The sequence below is a fragment of the Mesoplodon bidens genome, assembly GCF_964165515.1.
Source record: "Mesoplodon bidens genome assembly, chromosome: 7".
Classification (NCBI taxonomy): Eukaryota; Metazoa; Chordata; class Mammalia; order Artiodactyla; family Ziphiidae; genus Mesoplodon; species Mesoplodon bidens.
In genome coordinates, this window is record NC_138164.1 from 62,318,927 (window position 1) to 62,337,144 (window position 18,218).

The 18,218-nt window shown below is 38.6% G+C and overlaps 1 protein-coding gene across 2 annotated transcripts in view; it reads left to right on the forward strand.

Annotated features, from left to right (window-relative positions):
• The window catches only part of UVRAG (UV radiation resistance associated), a 308,009-nt gene that overhangs the window by 53,815 nt on the left and 235,976 nt on the right, over positions 1–18,218 (forward strand). For both annotated transcript variants that reach the window (XM_081240490.1, XM_081240491.1), the window contains one exon: positions 3,955–4,029. In XM_081240490.1, the coding sequence (XP_081096616.1) occupies positions 3,955–4,029 (75 nt within the window). The remainder of the gene's footprint in view (positions 1–3,954; positions 4,030–18,218) is intronic.

The window sequence follows — 18,218 nt, forward strand, 5'->3', positions numbered from 1 at the left end:
AGGATTGGAACTTGCAGTCCCACAGTCTGACCTCTTGGGAGAGGAGAGGGATTGGAGGTTGAATCAATTGTCAGTGGTCAACGATTTAATCAATCATGCCTGTGTAATAAAGCCTCCATAAAAACTCCAAAGGATGGGGTTCTGAGAGCTTCTGAGTTGGTGAACACATAGAGATTGGGCAGTATGGTGCACTTTGAGAGGGCATAGAAGCTTTGTGCCCTTTCCCCATACCTTGCTGTATGCAGCTCTTCTATTTGACTGTTCCCTGAGTTACATTCTTAATAAACTGGTGATCAGTAAGTAAAATATTTCTCTGAGTTCTGCGAGCCACGCTAGCAAATTAATCGAACCTGAGGACTGGGTTGTGGGAACCTCTGATTTACAGCCAGTTGGTCAGAAGTACAGGTTGTTACTTGGGATTGACATTCTAAATTGGAACCTCTAATCTTAGCCAGTTAATTAGAAGCACAGATAACAATCTGGGTTTTTGACTGGCCTTCCATGTATGTGGGGCTGTCTTGTAGGACTGAACCCTTAACCTGTGGAATCTGATGCAGGCCTGAGAGCAGGACACCCTGCTGGTGTCCAAGAACTGCTTATTGTTGGTGTGGGAATTACCCACCCACCCCATTGAAATTGGGTCGCAGATCACCGAAAGAGGTTTCATTGATTATTGTTATTTTTTTCAATTTCATTGATTTCTGCTTTTTTCCTTTTTTATTATTTTTTTTATTTTTTATTTTTATTTTTTTTGCAGTACGCGGGCGTCTCACTGTTGTGGCCTCTCCCGTTGCGGAGCATGGGCTTCGGACGCGCAGGCTCAGCAGCCATGGCTCACAGGCCCAGCCGCTCCGCGGCATGTGGGGTCTTCCCAGACTGGGGCACGAACCCATGTCCCACTGCGCCACCAGGGAAGCCCTCTGCTTTTTTCCTTTTTTAAAAAAATATTTATTTATTTGGCTGTGCCAGGTCTTAGTTGCAGCGTGTGGGATCTAATTCCCTGACCAGGGATCAAACCTGGGCCTCCTGCATTGAGAGCGCAGAGTCTTAATTACTGAAGCACCAGGAAAGTCCCTCATTGGTTTCTGCTTTTACTCTTATTATTTTCTTCCTTTTGCCTGCTTTGGGTTTAATTTGCTCTAATTTGCTAGTTTCTTAAAGTAGGATTCCTGGATTACTGATCTGGGACTTCTCTTTTCTAAAGTAAGCATTTAATAAATTTTCCTCTAAACATTGCTTTAGCTGTGACCCACAATTTTGATATTGCATTTTCGTTTTTGTTCAATTTGAAATATTTCCTAACTTCTCTTTTATTTCTTCTTGACTGAAGGGTTATTGAGAGGTATGTTGTTTAATTTTCAAACATTTGTGGAGTTTTCAGATATCCTTCTTTTGTTGATTTCTACTTTAATTCTGTCGTGTTTAGAGAAAATCATATTATTTTAATCCTTTTAACCTTTTTGAGATTTATTTTATGGTCTGTTTTGGTAAGTGTTTCATGTACATGTCATGAGTATTTTGCTGTCATTTGAATGGACAGAGTGATGATGCAGCTTGTCCACAGTAGCCAGAGCTACAACTACAAGCCAATTTCCTGAATAGCCTTTAGAGACAAGAGAGTTAATCAGGAAGTTTTCCCCAGAAGTCATGAACTAAAGTTGGTTTTGACTTGAATTTTGATGACGAAGAAACAGAGGAGTTTGAAAATAGCTCTATTCAAGGTGGGAATTTGGAGAATTTGTTGATAATGCTTATGTGGGGCACTTGTGGTGGCAGATGTTCTTGTGCTTAGTTTAAGTGGTTAGAACTTTGTATTAATACCAACAGCGATTGTATACTCTTTCAGTGTTTGGGTATCTTTTTACATTCATACAATCATTTTACATGCACCCAGTGACTTTGGGCCTTTTGAAGGTCATGCGAGCAAGTATTATTTTCCTATCAGTATTTAACTGAGAAAACAGAAGCTCAGAGAAATTAAGTAACTTGTTAAAGGTCACACAGTGATTGGTGGATTTAGGCTATTATTTGTTCCATTGCTCAGACTATATTTATTTTTCATTTCACTAACTTTGATTATCTGTCTTTAAAAAGTGTCCCTTTTTTCATAGAGGGATCAAAAGACAAGATTTTGGTTGAATTAAAAGGCTCTATATTCTGTAGTCTCCATATTAATATTCTGACACGTTTTGGGGTCAGTAATCTATAATTAATGGTAAAGGATAGTAAGTAGTATGGAGTATCATGCAGCCTGTTTTGTTAATTTTCTTTATTAATTGGGAACAAAGGGCTCTATGGTTGACTGATTCTGATTTTTTCCCCCAGTATTGTTTGTGTTTAACTTCCAAAAGTACTTTCATATCCAGTGATAATTGGATTCATTTCATCTGTATGACACCACTATAAAATAGAACAAGGAGTGTTTCTGCTTTTGGCTGATGAGGGATTTAAAGCATGGCCCATTAACATTGATTAACGATTGTATGTTGAGTAGAGTGCTAGGCACTAGGGCTATAAAGTCAGAGTTCCTTATGAAGCACTCGAAGGTTGGAATTAGAACTCAGATCACTTGAATTTTTTTTCTTTTTAAGCCCAGTATCTTTTCAAGTCCTAGAACCATGTTGTCTCATATTTCTCAACAAATTAATTTAATGCCCATCTTTATGAGGCTTATGCTTTGAAAACTTTACCTTCATGTTAGATTCACTCCTGCCCATAATCTCACCCCACCCTTTCTTTAATGGCATGTATTTTTCTGATTTTAAAAGTGATCCATGTACTTTGTGGACAATTTGGAAAATTTTGAAAAGCACAGAGAGGAGAATAAAAAATTATGTGTAATCCTTCTGCCCAGCTGCAACCATTGTTAACATTTTGATGCATATGATTTTATTTAATCTTTTTTCTCCCGAGGTATATATATGTATAAAATATTCATGTTTGTAAAATTTTGAGTTTCTTCTAATCTTAAAACTGATTTTTCTCTCATAAAGTGAAACACTTCTTGAAATTGGTTTATAGTTTTCATTATAAATTTATTATTGCAGGCCCATCTTTTGGTATTTTATTCAGTTAAGTAAATGATGTAGGTAAACAGGGAGCATGTGATTAATTTTGCTTTAGTAATAGATGTAGCAGGTATGGAAGTCAGATAAATGTTCACAGGAATTTTCTACTGCTGGCTTTGACCTTTCTATCTCTAGCTAGAAAAAAGAGATGAAATATTCTATTCTGGTAATCCCCAACTTGAACCCTCACATTAATCCTTCACTGCAGAAGCAATTAAAATTTTTTTAGCCACAATTCTTTCTGATCAAGTAACTAAATCTGTTTTTGTAGACTTTATACTATTTTAAAAAATCTTAGTTCTTCAATTTTAAAAGTTTTAATTCTCCCACCTTTTAAGTGAAGTTTAATTCGAGGTTGACACTGACTGAAGCTCTAATCAGTTGCATTTGAAAGAGAGTAGTAGACAGAAAATAATTAGTAGACTTTTAAAGACTTTGAGGATTGGATATTATCTTTAAACTGTCTTTTTGAAAATAGAAAATAATATTTATCTTTTATGTTTTTTCTAGGGCTTCATGTTTTTTAAAGCACTCTAATAGACTAACTGGGCTGTGTTTTCTTTGAGATCAGAGAATGTATAGTGTGCCTCTGAATCCCCTATACTTAAGGAATATGCTTTCTGTAACAACCTCAAGAAGTGTTTGTGAAAAATGTATGTGAATGATGGTGCCTGTGATCTTATGTGATGATTTTGTGAGGACTTTGACTAAAGGAGGAAACTCTAAATTGATCACCTGGTCTTATGATAAGTGTTTTGTTTTCTGCTGGCTTGTTAGACGTAGCCAACCTATTTCTCAACATTGAAGTAGGTCCTGTCATTTTCTAATCACATTAAAACTTGATTGGATTGAGATGAACTAATAATGTGTTTTCCTCCTCTCTTAGATTCATGCCCGCAACCAAAATGAAATAATTTTTGGGCTGAATGATGGCTATTATGGTGCTCCATTTGAACATAAGGTAAGGGGATTTGCATAACACTGTGAGTTTTGTTTAGTGCAGGTGTGCTTTGATGTATCAGGTAAAAGCTCTGTGTAAATAGAATCATGTTTTAAGTATCATTATAAGTTTGTTGTTCAGTGCGGCTTAGGGTGAATGCTTAAAGTGAAAACTCATTTTGTAACCACATCAACACATCTTTTCTAAATCCAGATTATATTAATTTTCCTAAGGGAGAATCTCATGTAGCTGTTTTCTACATAAGTCTTTAGAGGTTAAGGAAGAACAATGAATTTTAATTAAGTGTAATACATTTTTATTAAATGTTTCAGAAATCTTTTACAACTTTGAATAAATTTAAGAAACCTGAGGCAAGTTATATTGTAGTCCTTTATATTATAGTCTGTGCTGTCCCTATATCTAAAGGTGATTAGAGAAAGGAGAGGTATTTACCAAGTAACTGCTATCTGTGGCACCATGCCAGGTGATTCATGTTCTTTATCCCACTTAATACTAGCCACAAACCAATGAGGTGAGTTTTCTACATTATTTCCTCTTAGTGATCATGTTGTTTTCTAATTCTTGGTTGTCTGAAATGCTATTGCTAGAATGCTTCATTCATTCAACAGCTATTTACTGAGCACCTGCTGTACATCAGCTACTGTGCTCTAAGTGCTAAGGGTACAATGGTGAGCAAACAGATTTTTTTTTCCCTGCTGTCATGGAGTGTATGAGGGAGACAAGCACTGATAAGGTAACCTGATAGATAACTATATAAACACAATGTTGGTGGGTGCTATAACAGCATGTGATGAGGATTTTACCTACTCTAGTGGCTCAAGAAAGTTCTTTGGGGACTTGACTTTTAAGGTTACAATCCAGAGGATGAATAGAAATGAACAATGTGGAGGGATGGAGGCTGAACAGAGAGAACATTCCGGGTAGAGGAGGGTAACGTGTTGGAAGGCCATGAAAAGCTAGGGGAAGTGGTGAGTTTTCGGGACTGAAGGAAAGTCTGGGTGATAAGGGAGAAGGATACCGGAGGAGGCTGGAGAGGTAGACAGGGACCACATAACACAGAAACTTTTGAAGGGTTTTATCCTAAGAGCAGTAGAGTGTGTTGAAGGATTTTTAACATGGCAGAGATATAATTAGATTTGTGTTTTAATAATTTCACTCTGGCTGCTTTAAGGACTGATTGTAGAAGAAGCAAGAATATATGTGGGAAGACAGTAAGAAGGATCTTACAGTACAGCGGGTAAGAGATTTGATACTTTGAAACAGGTTTATGGTAGAATAGCAGATAGATTTAGGAAAGTTTTAGGAGGTAAGATCAGTAGGACTTGGTGATGGTTTGAATTTAGGGTGTAGGGAAAAAGAAGGTGTTAAAGGATGACTTTTGGGTTTCTGGCTTAGATGAAGTAACCAGATGGATGAAGGTGCCAGGCACTGAGAGAGCTAAGGACACTGGAGGAAGACAGCTTTGTTGGAGGCAGATCGTGAGTGAGTTGAGATTTGATCACATGGGCTTGAGATACCTTCAAGATATCCATGTGTAAAGTAGACACTTGGATTAGATGAGTCTGGAGTTCAGAGGAGAGAAGTAGGTTAGAGATTTAAATATAGAGATATAATAATGGCAAATAGTTATTGAAATTGTGAGTTCAGATAAGATAGACCAGTGACAAGCTGTACAGTGAGAAAAAAGGGGCTTAATAGCAGGGGGCCTGTGAGGGTCTCCAACTTTTAGAGGCCAAATATGGGAGGAGGCTCTGGAAAAGGTGGCTGAGAAGGAATGGTGAGAGATAGATGAGGAAAAGAAAGTGAAGTCTCTTGTGGAATCTCAGAGGCTAAAGAAAGAGAGGTTTTTGTTTTGGTTTGGTTTTTGGTTTTTAAGGAGAGGGTGGTCAAAAAAGATGAAGACTGAAAAAGGCCCATTCAGTTTGGCAAAATGCAAGCTATTCTAGGTGACTTCATCAAAACTCAGTTGAAGCTCTATTAAGCTTTTTTTCTTTATTTTAAAGCCCTCATCTTCTAAGTTCCTATAGTGTATCAACACCCTATGTACACCTTTGACATAAGTTTTACCACTTTGTAGATCTTTCTTCCTTTCTAGTCTGTAAGCTTCTCAAGGACAGATTTCCATATGTAATTTTGAATTCCTAGTACCTATCATAGTCCTTGACACGGTATTTGCTTAGTAAAAATGTTTTATTTAATGAGAGAATTGTGGGAACTGCCACTGCTGTTGTTTGTAATGTCCCATTTATAGGGTTAGCCATCCTGAGTCTGTTGAAGGATTAAGTTCCTCCTGTAACAGGTAACCAACTCACCATCTAGCACAATGTCTGGCATATAGTAATAATATTAATAGTTAACATCTGTTGAATGTATTATGTATCAAATGATGTTTTAAGAGCTTTATATCTCTTACTGTATGTAATCTCCCTAAGAATTTTGTAGCCAGAGGCTAATAGTAGTTGAGATTTTGGGTAGGTCAATAACTAATAACCCTTTCTTCTTCTCCTGAATTTGGAACAAGTTTAGAAATAAGACAGGTGATAAATGAAGATCAGAATGTTGGCGTTATTACTGATAAAACTAATTGGCAAATGTGGCTTAAATTCTGCAACTGAAAGAGCTTGTATATAGTACTTTCTCCCAAAATGAATCCCCATACCACCAAGTAACAAAACAAGCAAAACCGCGTTCTTCCCCTTACAGGGACAGATCCTGACCCTCCAAGACAAAAGCAGAATTTATGTGTACTTTACACAGGCTATTCCTGAATGGGAGGGAGCCTGGAAAGAACAAGACGGTCATGTTCAGTTTCGTCTCCCAAACTCAGCAGTCAAGCTCCTGCCTATTCTGGGGAGGAGTGAGTGAAGGACACAGAAAAACTAGACTTTTTTTTTTTTTCTTTAGAACCTTCTTTGCTGGGAAATGGAGTGGAAAGCTTTTCTCCTGTGTGGAAGCGTGGGAGTGCAGAGTGTTTCTCCCTAACAATAACAATAATGTCTAATGTTTAGTGAGCACTTTTGTGCCAGGCACTATTCTAAGTGCTTTATATATTTTACCTCATTTAAACCCTACAGTTGTCCTTTTATAGAAGAGGATGCTGGCACAGAGAACTTAAGTAACTTTCCCAAGGTTACACAACTACTAAGTAGCAGAGCTGGGATTCAAGGCCAGATGATCAATAAATGTTTACTGAATAAATGTTTTGTAATAAGTGGTACATTTTATTCTATAGTCCTTCAGTTAATAAGTTCTGTAAATTTATAAGGCATGCTTATCTTGCCCTGTACTAGCTTTTTTTAAAAAAATTAATTAATTAACTTACCTTTGGCTGCATTGGGTCCTCATTGCTGCGTGCGGGCTTTCTCTGGTTGCGGTGAGTGGGCGCTACTCTTCGTTGTGCTCAGGCTTCTTATTGCGGTGGCTTCTCGTTGCAGAGCATGGGCTCTAGGAGCACAGGCTTCAGTAGATGTGGCACCCGGGCTCAGTAGTTGTGGCTCGTGAGCTCTAGAGCGCAGGCTCAGTAGTTGTGGCGCACGGGCTTAGTTGCTCCGCGGTATGTGTGATATTCCCAGACCAGGGCTTGAACCCGTGTCCCCTGCATTGGCAGGTGGATTCTTAACCACTGCACCACCAGGGAAGTCCCCCTGTACCAGCTTTCAAATGAACACCTGACATATAGGTTGAATCTCCTTAAAAAGTTTTTTTTTTTCTTTCTTTCTTTTTCAAGAAAGCCATAAGCAGGGTTTCCAGTCAAGAAGGTATTATAAATGCACACTGTGAGACCCTCTGTTGAACCAAACAAAAAATAGCAATTGATGGTATCAGAGAAGTTTAAAGAGGCATACCTTGCTAAAACAAACAAAGAGCAAGATAATAAACATCTCTGGAACAGAAATGGAATAGAAATGCAAAGACGTGGGCAGAAGCCTTGGGCGTTGGCTGAAAGATGTGCTCCTCTGGGCGAAATGAACACTAAATGAGCATAAAAGCTGAGATAGGGCTCTCCCTATTACAAAAGGAGACTGAAAAAAGATATCTTAGAGAAACCACCAATCTTTAAGGATAATTTTAAAAGGGAAAAAATCTTAAAAGCTAGCAAAGAGAAAGGAAATATTACCTACGAATTAGACTGACAGCAGACTTCTCATCAGCAACAGTAGTTGCCAAAAGAAATAATATTTTCAAAGTGCTGTTAAGTGTTAATGTACAATTCTATTTCTGGCAAGCTTTCAGTCAAGAGTGAGGGTGAAAGAAAGACAATTTTAAGTACACAAAGACTGAGGGTTTACTACCCACAGATCTTTTATCTATGCTGAATGTTGCAGATAGAGAAGTGATCCCAAAGGGAAGATGTGGAATGTAACAGCAAGTTACAGCAAGGTGCATAAAAATGGTAAAACATCAACGAATTTAATTAACTACTGACACGAAAACTAATATACAATAAGCTTGTATGTTTTAAGATAAGACAAATGACCATTGTTGTTCAAAGTATAGTCTGTGGACCAGAGCTAGTCTAAGAACTGTCGCCAGTCCGTGGTAAGCCAAGTATAAAAAGAAAGGATACATGTATGTGTATGGCTGAATCCCTTTTCTGTGCACCTGAAACTATCACAACATTGTTAATCAGCTGTACTCCAATATAAAATAAAAAGTAAAAAAAAAAAAAATAGTGAACATAAATGGGTGTTTTTAATTAATCAATCTATCTATCTATCTATCTTTGGCTGCATTGGGTCTTCGCTGCTGCGTGGGCCTTCTCTAGTTGCAGCGAGCGGGGACCACTCCTCGCTGCGGTGAACAGGCCTCTCATTGTTGTGGCCTCTCCCGATGCGGAGCACGGGCTCCAGGTGCGCGGGCCCCAGCAGTTGTGGCACGTGGGCTCAGGAGTTGTGGCTTGCGGGCTCTAGAACGCAGGCTCAGTAGTTGTGGTGCGCGGGCTTAGTTGCTCTGTGGCATGTGGGATCTTTCCAGACCAGGGCTCAAACCCGTGTCCCCTGCATTGGCAGGCAGATTCTTAACCACTGCACCACCAGGGAAGCCCTGACGTAAATGTTTTTAAACATTTATAGCAATTTGACATTATTGTGCCTTTTTTGTATTTTATAAAAGTATCAGCTCACAGTGGATTGAAGGAAAAGCAACTGACCCTTTCCCACAGAGAGTTTGAGGAGCATTGCTCTAGACAACAGTAATAAAGTGAGGGAGGCTGTTTAAAGAGTAAGACTCACTGAGGTCGTTGATTTGTTCGGGAGGAGGATAGAGACAGTAAACAAGTTTAGAATTTCTTAGAAAAACTTGTGGTCGATTGTGCATGTTAAAAATGTAAAGATACCTAAATGCTAGAAACAGAGTATAGATTTTTTTTTTTTTTTTTTTTTTTTTGCGGTACGTGGGCCTCTCACTGTTGTGGCCTCTCCTGTTGCGGAGCACAGGCTCCGGACGTGCAGGCTCAGCGGCCATGGCTCACAGGCCCAGCTGCTCCGCGGCATGTGCGATCTTCCTGGACCGGGGCACGAACCCGTGTCCCCTGCTTCGGCAGGTGGACTCTCAACCACTGTGCCACCAAGGAAGCCCCCAGGGGGGGCTTGGGGGAGTATGGGAAATGAGAGGCTGTTGGGCCAGCTCTTGATCCAATAAGCTGGAAACTTTTCAGATCCCTGTATAGGAGTTTTGCCTTTAATATAGACATGTAAGATTATCTTGGCCTGAATTTCCTTTTGGCAACTATTCTTCTTTTTGGGAGGATGCTGACAACTACCTGGGTGAATGGACACTCCTAGTGGTTAAGAATATGGGTTTTGGAGTCAGATTGATGTGAGTTTAATTCCAGGCACCACTGCTTACCTGTGAAGGAGATTTTGGGCAAATTGAATCATCTCTGAGTTTGTTTTTTCATCTGTAAATGGAGGTAACAATTTCTACCTCATCATAAATTGTTTTGAATATTAAAGGTGATATAATGTATATTACAAGGCTGGCACATGAGTAGAGTTCAATAATATATGGAAACTACTACTCACTAGACTCTAAACCCTATGATAAGAGGGATTACATCTCTAATGCTTACCACTGTCAGTAGTTGTGTCCCTTGAACCGTCCCTGGCATGTAGTAGGTGCTCATTTTGTTAATAAATGCAGGTGAATGCTTGCTATATTTAGGACTCTCATAGCAATAATTGAGATTCAAAATCTCGAGGGGATGGTATTTTTCTCTCCTACACTACCTTATCCCTAGCCCCAACTTTTGGAGTTTTATTTTTATGTAACTCATACAGTCATAACTCTATGGTGTTAATGATAAAGTACAAAGAGCTTTAGATTGTTAAGAATTCTTGTTCTTAGACTTAAAACTATAGCAGCAATGTCTTCAGAGTCCAGTAGATGGCAATGCTTTCTCATTTTAATGGAAAAAAAATAAAGCAGGAGTAGAATCCAAATAAAAAGGATCAAACCTTTTTGGAATAATGACACTCTCAGGAGATTAAAATAGCAATTTGGTGATTACTTTCACAAACGCAGCCACATGATTTGACCATCTCAAGTACAGAGTCCAGCTGAGATTGAAGATTTAGGGACAACAGCAAGTTTCAGGGTCTGTTTTGAGAGCCTGTACAAATGAAAATTCCTTATATTTTTCAAGGCATGATACTTTTGAAAGGTAGAAAACCTGAGTTCTAATCCCAGTTTTGTTCTGGTACTGTGTTCCTTGAGCAAATCACTTAACCTCTGTTAGTTTTAGGTTCCTCATTTCAAAAGTAAGAAAATTCTTAGCTGATTAATGCTAGAGGGAATATTAGGGTTATCTAGCTCAACACCCTTATCTCAGGGATGAAGAAACCGAGGCTCAGGGAGCCTCATGACCTCTTGAACTTGGCATGGAAAGTTAGTTTCATACTTTAAGTGGTAACTTAGACATAGCTATAATAATATCATATATATAATATAAAAAATCACTACATACTTTCATAGCTCTTTTGCCTTTAAGGATTTGCCTATAAATTATTTTACTCCAGTCTTACAACAACCTGTGGGGAAGGCAGAGCAGCTATTATTAGAAGTAATAGTAGTAGCAGCAGGCCTATAATGGCTAACAGTTAGTATTTGGGAAATAAATGAATGGCCAGCATATCAGGATGAGTTGGTGGCAGAACCAGGACCAGAACACATATCTCTGTCTTTCCAGACATGCACTTTCTTCATTACACCGTGTCACCTGTGTAAAAGTGAGGAGTAGATGATTTTCATCATTAAATTCCTTTCTGAGGTTCCTTCCATCATTTTATTTGGCTGTGATTGTGATTAAATGCTGTTAGAGGTATCTTCAACTTATAGCAACTCAGATGGTCAGGTATTAGTATTTTTGTTTTCAGAATGAAGATGCTGAAACCTAGAAAAGTTGAGATTTTTGTTAACTTTATAGAACTGAGAAGTTAAAAAGATGGCTATTTTCCTCTTGCTGGTTAAATTCATGGATGCTAACTTATTTCCAAAGCACGTCCCACGTGGTACTCAAGCAGAACATTTAGAAGTGGGGATTAAGTATGTCAAGCAGCCTATATTTTAACAAAAAAGAAAGGGATATGGTGTAACTTCTACCCAGGTCTCTCAGTACGTCATCCAGTAAAAGTTGGAAGATCACAAAAATAGCTTATTCTGTACATACTCTACTCAGTTTTCCTCCCAGAGCTCTCCCCCGACCCTGCCCCAACCAGGTTACAAAATACAAGAAACAGACCAGACAGATCCTAAAGGGCTGTTTCTAGTAACTGCCTGCTTTGTTACAAAACATCTAGGTATCTGAGCTCAGTTTAAATCCAGGGTGAAACTTTGTTTCTGAATTATTTGAGCTGGTGTGATATCCTAATAACAGTATTACTCCAGGTGGGTATGGAGCTTTTGAAAACTACCATTGCTAGTTTTCATTTACTGAGTACCTACTATATGTCAGACACTCTACTATCTACTTCACATGTTTTGTTTAATCTGTGTAACAACTCCATGAGGTAATTATTGTCATTTTATAGGTACAGTATCCTAGAAGAAAAGGTTCAAGTACTAATCCCAAGATTACTTAGTAAGTAGCAGAACCATGATTTGAAACCAGGTCTGGTTTATTCAAAGGCTTTTTCTTTTAACAACTATGCTACGTGGTATCTCTACATTCTTTCCTACTTCACATAGCATGTCAAAGTACCACGTCACTATCTTTACATTTAACCAGAGATATCCACTATGTGCGTTGTGAGAATCAAATGAGATAGTACATGGGAAAGTGCTTTGAATGGTATAAAGTGCATTATTGTACAGACTTTGGGTATTTATTATTGTAGAGTGGGCATGCAATGCCCATGAGGCCATCAACCCACCAAAGTCCACAGAAGTTCCACATATTAGTCACTCTATTTGGCTTCCCTCTGAGTCTTCTTTTTTCCTCTTCTCTTGGATCAGATTAGCTTCTGACAGATGTTTGGAAAATCATCTCATCCTGTAATTCATATTTATAAATCCTGTGGTCCCCATTCTCTCTCTTCATTAAAGCCAGAGAATAATCTGGGAAAATGCCACATTTCCTGTTATGAATTTGGAGGATCTTGTCTCCTTAGCACAATTTTTGAGCTTTTCAGAGTTTTAATACTGGAAAATTCAAAGCCAAGCATGGTTCTTCATGTAGATGTTTTAGATTCTTAGAAAGTAAACAGAAACAGAGCTCCAGACTCATCCTCACTAGGGGATTCAGAGAGTTGGAAATTTTGTTTAAATTTTGAAAACTTGTCTTTACTATTCTTTTTTAGATTTGTAATTAGGGCATTCTTGACTTTTTTTCCTTTCCCCTCTGTGAGTCAGTTTTGGTTTAAATTGTTCCTCTAGAAAGCTGGGAATCTTTTCTTCTTCTTCTTTTCTTTTTTTTTTTTTTTTTTTTAACCTAGTTAACATGGTACCACTGTTGCCTTTTCTTCCCTCTCACTTCTCTTCTCTCACAGTTACAGTAACTGTGTATACATCCTTCTTCCTGTTAGGGCGTAAGCTCCTTTAGGGCTGAGGTGGTATCTTACTTTTTTGGTCCCAGGATTTAGTGTAGACTTTGCTTAGAAGATATTTTTCCGGAGTGAATGAATCCACTAAGATCACATGGTTCCTATCTCTATTCTGTAGTATACTTTTCTCTGAAAGGATGACTACTTCAGCAGGGTCACTTTCAGTCCTCTTGTTACGGAGTTGCATTGATGACATTTAATGCACTTCATACTTGGAGTGTGTGACTATGATTGTGATTATTTTTTGAGGGTAGTTTAAAACACTGAAGTGTGAACAAGAACCTCTTCACCCCTGTTGACTTGAATTTAAAAAAAGAATTGATTTTAGTTTCAAGATCTGTATACCTTTGCTTAATAACACTGTTCTTATTTTCATTGCTTCTTACTGTTTTGAAGGAGAAGAAAACATCTGCTGTCTCAAATCTCAGACTAGATCTGGGGGAATGTACATATTCAGCTCAGGTTCAGTGTCGAAGAAGAGGTCTTGCTTTCCCTCCTTAACAGCTCAGCATCTGGGCTTTGTCAGAGCCCAGGGGCAGTGGGTGTCCGAGGCTCGAAGGTGCTTGACAGAGACACGTGCACATTTTTTCTTGGTTTAAACTTGCCTGACTCTTAAAAGTGTGTTAATGTCCAAATGAACATACACACATAGGGACACAGGCTGTCCCTTGATTCATCAGGTAGCCATTTTAGGAGGAGCTGTACAAACAAATATTATATTTTTTAAAAGTATACTCATTGCATCTGAAAAGGTGCTTAAGTTGTAGAATGAGCCATTGGTTTTTTTCCTTGTCCTTTATGATTTCTTACTCTACTTAAATAAGTAGAAGAAGGACTATTTGCAGAGCTCGCTTACAGTTTAAAGAGTAACATGTATAGTCCACTATCAGTCCCACTAGGGCAAGCCTTTGCTGGGGCCCTTAAGCTATTGTCCTCAGGTTTCCACTTGGGCCTTTTGTTTTCTCATTAACACATTATCTCTGGATCATTCAGATCTCTCCCAAGTCTACATCGCCAGTCAGCGCTTCCATATATCTAGACTTGAGTCAGATTGCTTGGATGTTTCAGAGACACATACTCTACAATTACCAAACTGAGCTCAATTCCTTCCCCCTGTAAGAAAACCTCCTCTTATTGTGTTCCTTATTTCAGTGAATGGTACTGCTGTTCATCCACTTTCTCAAGTCAGAACAAGGAGCCATCCCGAACACCTCCCTCTTTTTTTGAGTCACTTTTTTGAATCACTACTTAAGGTGTCTGCTAAACATCTGCTTCTTTCCTGGTTCTTGCCATTCATTGTAGCAAGATTTATCTTCTTAAAATTCTCGTCATGTCCCTCCATTATTCAAATCATTTCAGAGTAATTAATGACTTGTAAGGTCTTATTGTGATTTGATTCCTGATTTTGAAGCACCCCACCCATAACACTTTAAGCTCAAATTTGTGCATCTCAGTTTTAGAGCTTAGATCTCCTTTCCATTGAAAGGTTTTCTGTGACATACCCCCTAAATCCAGTTTGGATACCCCTCTATCTGTTCTCATAGCACCTTGCCTTTCATTTTTCTTGTCACTGTTCCTAACCAGTTATATTCGGATTACCCATTTGCTCATCTCTCTTTCTTACTAGACTGTACACTGTGTAAGGGCAGAGACAGTGTCTGTCTTGGCCACTGAATTATCCCTAGTGCTTAGCACTGTGCCTGGCATGTAGTAATAATTCAGTAGATATTTGTTGACTGAGTGAATGAATGTTGCTGTAGCAGATCATTTAAAATTCTGGCATATGCTACTTGTTTGTCATCAGTTGTATAGCTCGTTATTCAAAATTCTAGTTCATCTATGTTTAAGTAGTTTCTGACCACTTCTGCATAGACATCTGCCATTTGCAAATTATTATACTTTATTTTTTTATAAATTTATTTATTGATTTATTTTTGGCTGCGTTGGGTCTTCGTTGCTGAGTGGGGGCTACTCTTTGTTGCGGTGTGCAGGCTTCTCATTGCGGTGGCTTCTGTTGTTGTGGAGTACAGGCTCTAGGCACGCGGGCTTCAGTATTTGTGGCTCGTGGGCTCTAGAGCACAGGCTCAGTAGTTGTGGCGCATGGGCTTAGTTGCTCCGCAGCATGTGGGATCTTCCCGGACCAGGGCTCGAACCCGTGTCCCCTGCACTGGCAGGCGGATTCTTAACCACTGCACCAGCAGGGAAGCCCCCTGTTATACTTTAAATGGATCTCTTCATTTTTCTCTCCAGGTTTGCTTTCCCTTCCAGTTTTTTACATTTTTATTAACTATTTTTCCATTTATCCAGGCCTCAAATTTTGCAGTTAGTTTTGATTGATTTCTTTTATCCACTCGATTCATTCAGCTACGAGACTCTTTTGAGTCCTTTGAAATCACTTATATATATGGCTACTTTTCCATATCCATTGCCATGATCCAAGCTCAGCCTGGCACCCTATAAGGCTGGATTACTGCAGTAGTTTTCTGGCAGGCCTATGGCTCTGGTCTCTTTGTATGCACTTTGTCTTATTCACCACTGCCTGATTAATCTTCCTAAAGCATACTTTCATTTTTTTTATTCCTTTGCTTAAAGGTTGTATGGAATAACTTCTTGTCTGCTAGGTGTGTCCAAATCTCTGACCTAATTTCCTTTTCTCCATCAACCTAAATTCAGTCAGTGGTATAGTACTTTTGGTTATATCTCTGCTTTTATCTTTACTTCTTTTCTCTGTCTCTCTTTTTCTTCAGAGTTTGAACTCTCATTACCTCTAGTATGTGTGGATTTTTAGAATAGCCTCCTAACAGTTGTCTGGACATTCTGCTTCCCCTAATTTGTCATATTTGTCATTACCAAAGTAACCTTCCTTAAATGCAGCTCTGATCATTGTCCTACACTGTCAGAAACTTTTCATGAGTCCAATAAGCATGTAGGTTGTCTCCCTTTTTAGTATGACATTTGAGGCTTTCTGTGCTCTGGCCCTCTCAACTTAGTTATATAGCTATATCTCCCACTATTTCCCCCTCCAGGGTTCCAAGTAATTTTGACATCATTGGAGCTGAACAAATTGGACCACTATTTAATCTTCTCTGAATACAGCTTATGTTTTCCTACTGTCATGCTTTGGCTAAAGGTGTTCAGTCTGTGTGGGACTTTCCTTCACTGCCATTCAGCCTTCTATGCTTCTTAATCTGTCCCAAATATTGCTACCCCTGCTGCAGCCTTTGATGTTCCTGCTTCTACTAGATGGAATCTTTACCATATTGGAACTCCTGTAGCTTTTCTTTTTAACCTTTCTTGTGGCACCTTTGCAGTTTTTACTTCACTTGGAACCTTAACTGGGTTATATACTTTATAGTATATTGGGTTGTATACTTTTATAACGATGATAGCAATTGCCTGACACCCTGTATGTATAAGATGTTCAGTAAACACTGAAATGAATAAGTATATATGTATAATGTTGTTCGCTTAATTAACAGTTATCCTGTCAAGTGGATTATTTTAGTAGAACTTTTATAGTTTTAATAAAGGATAGTCTTATGATTGTTGTAGTAGCTGAAAACTCTCAAAATGTACAGTAACATGTTTTAAAAAGTGACTCATTCAGCGATCTAGTACAGGGATAATCAAATTACAGTCCCCACATGTTTTTATATGGCCTGGGAGCTAAGAACGATTTTTATATTTGTAAAGAATTTGAAGGCGAAAACAAAGAAGAATATGCGATGGAGATGATGTGTGTGGCTTGCAAAGCCTAAAATATTTACAATCTGGCTGCTGACTGAGAAAATTTGTTGACCACTGATCTAGAAACACACCTGATCATCTGCCTGGAATTATTCCTGCTCACTGGATATGTGAAATTATCTGTTTCCTTGAATGGTTTAATAGGCACTCACCCGGACTAGTGCCTATTCTGTTCCCTTCCTTGAAAAAGAATTGTTAGGCCTGGCTTCAGAAGAATTTTGAGTGACATGTAAATCTCCTCTGGGCTCTTTGGCACTTGGCAGTATCTCACACAGATAACCAGATACAAATGAGCCATTTCTTTCCATTATGATCCTTCATCAGAGGTCTGCCGGGATTGCACATCTGGTGAAGTTAGATGTCATTCAGAGCAAGGCTCTTAGCATATTTCAAGAATGTTAATTGCTAAGTGGTGGCTGAAGCAGAAGGGTTTAATAATGTCCTTGAGTTGCCTTAAATGTACATGGACCCAGAATTTTAGACCTGAAAAAGGTCTTTGAGATCAAGTGTAGCATGGTCATTAAGAACATGAGCTGTGGAGCCAGACTGCATGGCTCTTCTACTTAATCCTCTGCGTGTCTCAGTTTCCTTACCTTTAAAGTGGGGATAATAATAGTACCTGTTTCACAGGGTTGTGTGAGTATTAAACATGTTAACCCTTAACATTAACATTGAAACGTTAATTTAACATGGAAAACAACACTGCCTGGCATACTGGAAATGCTCATACATGTTACTTTTGTGTTTGGCTATTATTGTTTACTATTTACATTAGTAGTAGTCTCATCTCATTTCGTAGTTAAAGAAACTGAGGCTTAGAGGGGTTAAATGATTTTCTTCACTTCCATGACAGGCAGAGTGGGTTAAGACCCAGAATCCTCGCTGTAATATGTTGCTTTTAGTTGTACGTTAGTTGTATGTTAGTGAGTGTGGATAAGTTTTTAATAGAAGAAATGTTTGGCAGCTTTTTACATAAAATAAGTATAACTGAGTGGAATGTCATTAATTATTTCTCCTGAGAATCTTAAATTTACTTCTAGTGTCTTTTTGGGTTTTGTAGCTCATTTATAGGATTATCTCCTGTCTCTGTCCTTTCTTTTCAGCTGCTCTCATGATATGTAGATTATTTCATAGCCAACTCTCTCTTTTTTTTAATTGAGATGAAATCCACATAACATAAAATTAAGCTTTTTTTTGTTGTTGTTGTTGTTTTTTGTTTTTTTTGGCCGTGCTGCACGGTTTGCAGGATCTTAGTTCCCCGACCAGGGATCGAACCCGGGCCCCAGCAGTGAAAGCGCTGAGTCCTAACCACTGGACCACCAGGGAATTCCCTAAGCATTTGAAAGTGTGCAGTTCAGTGGCACTGGGTATGCTCACAATGCTGTGCGAACACTACCTCCATTA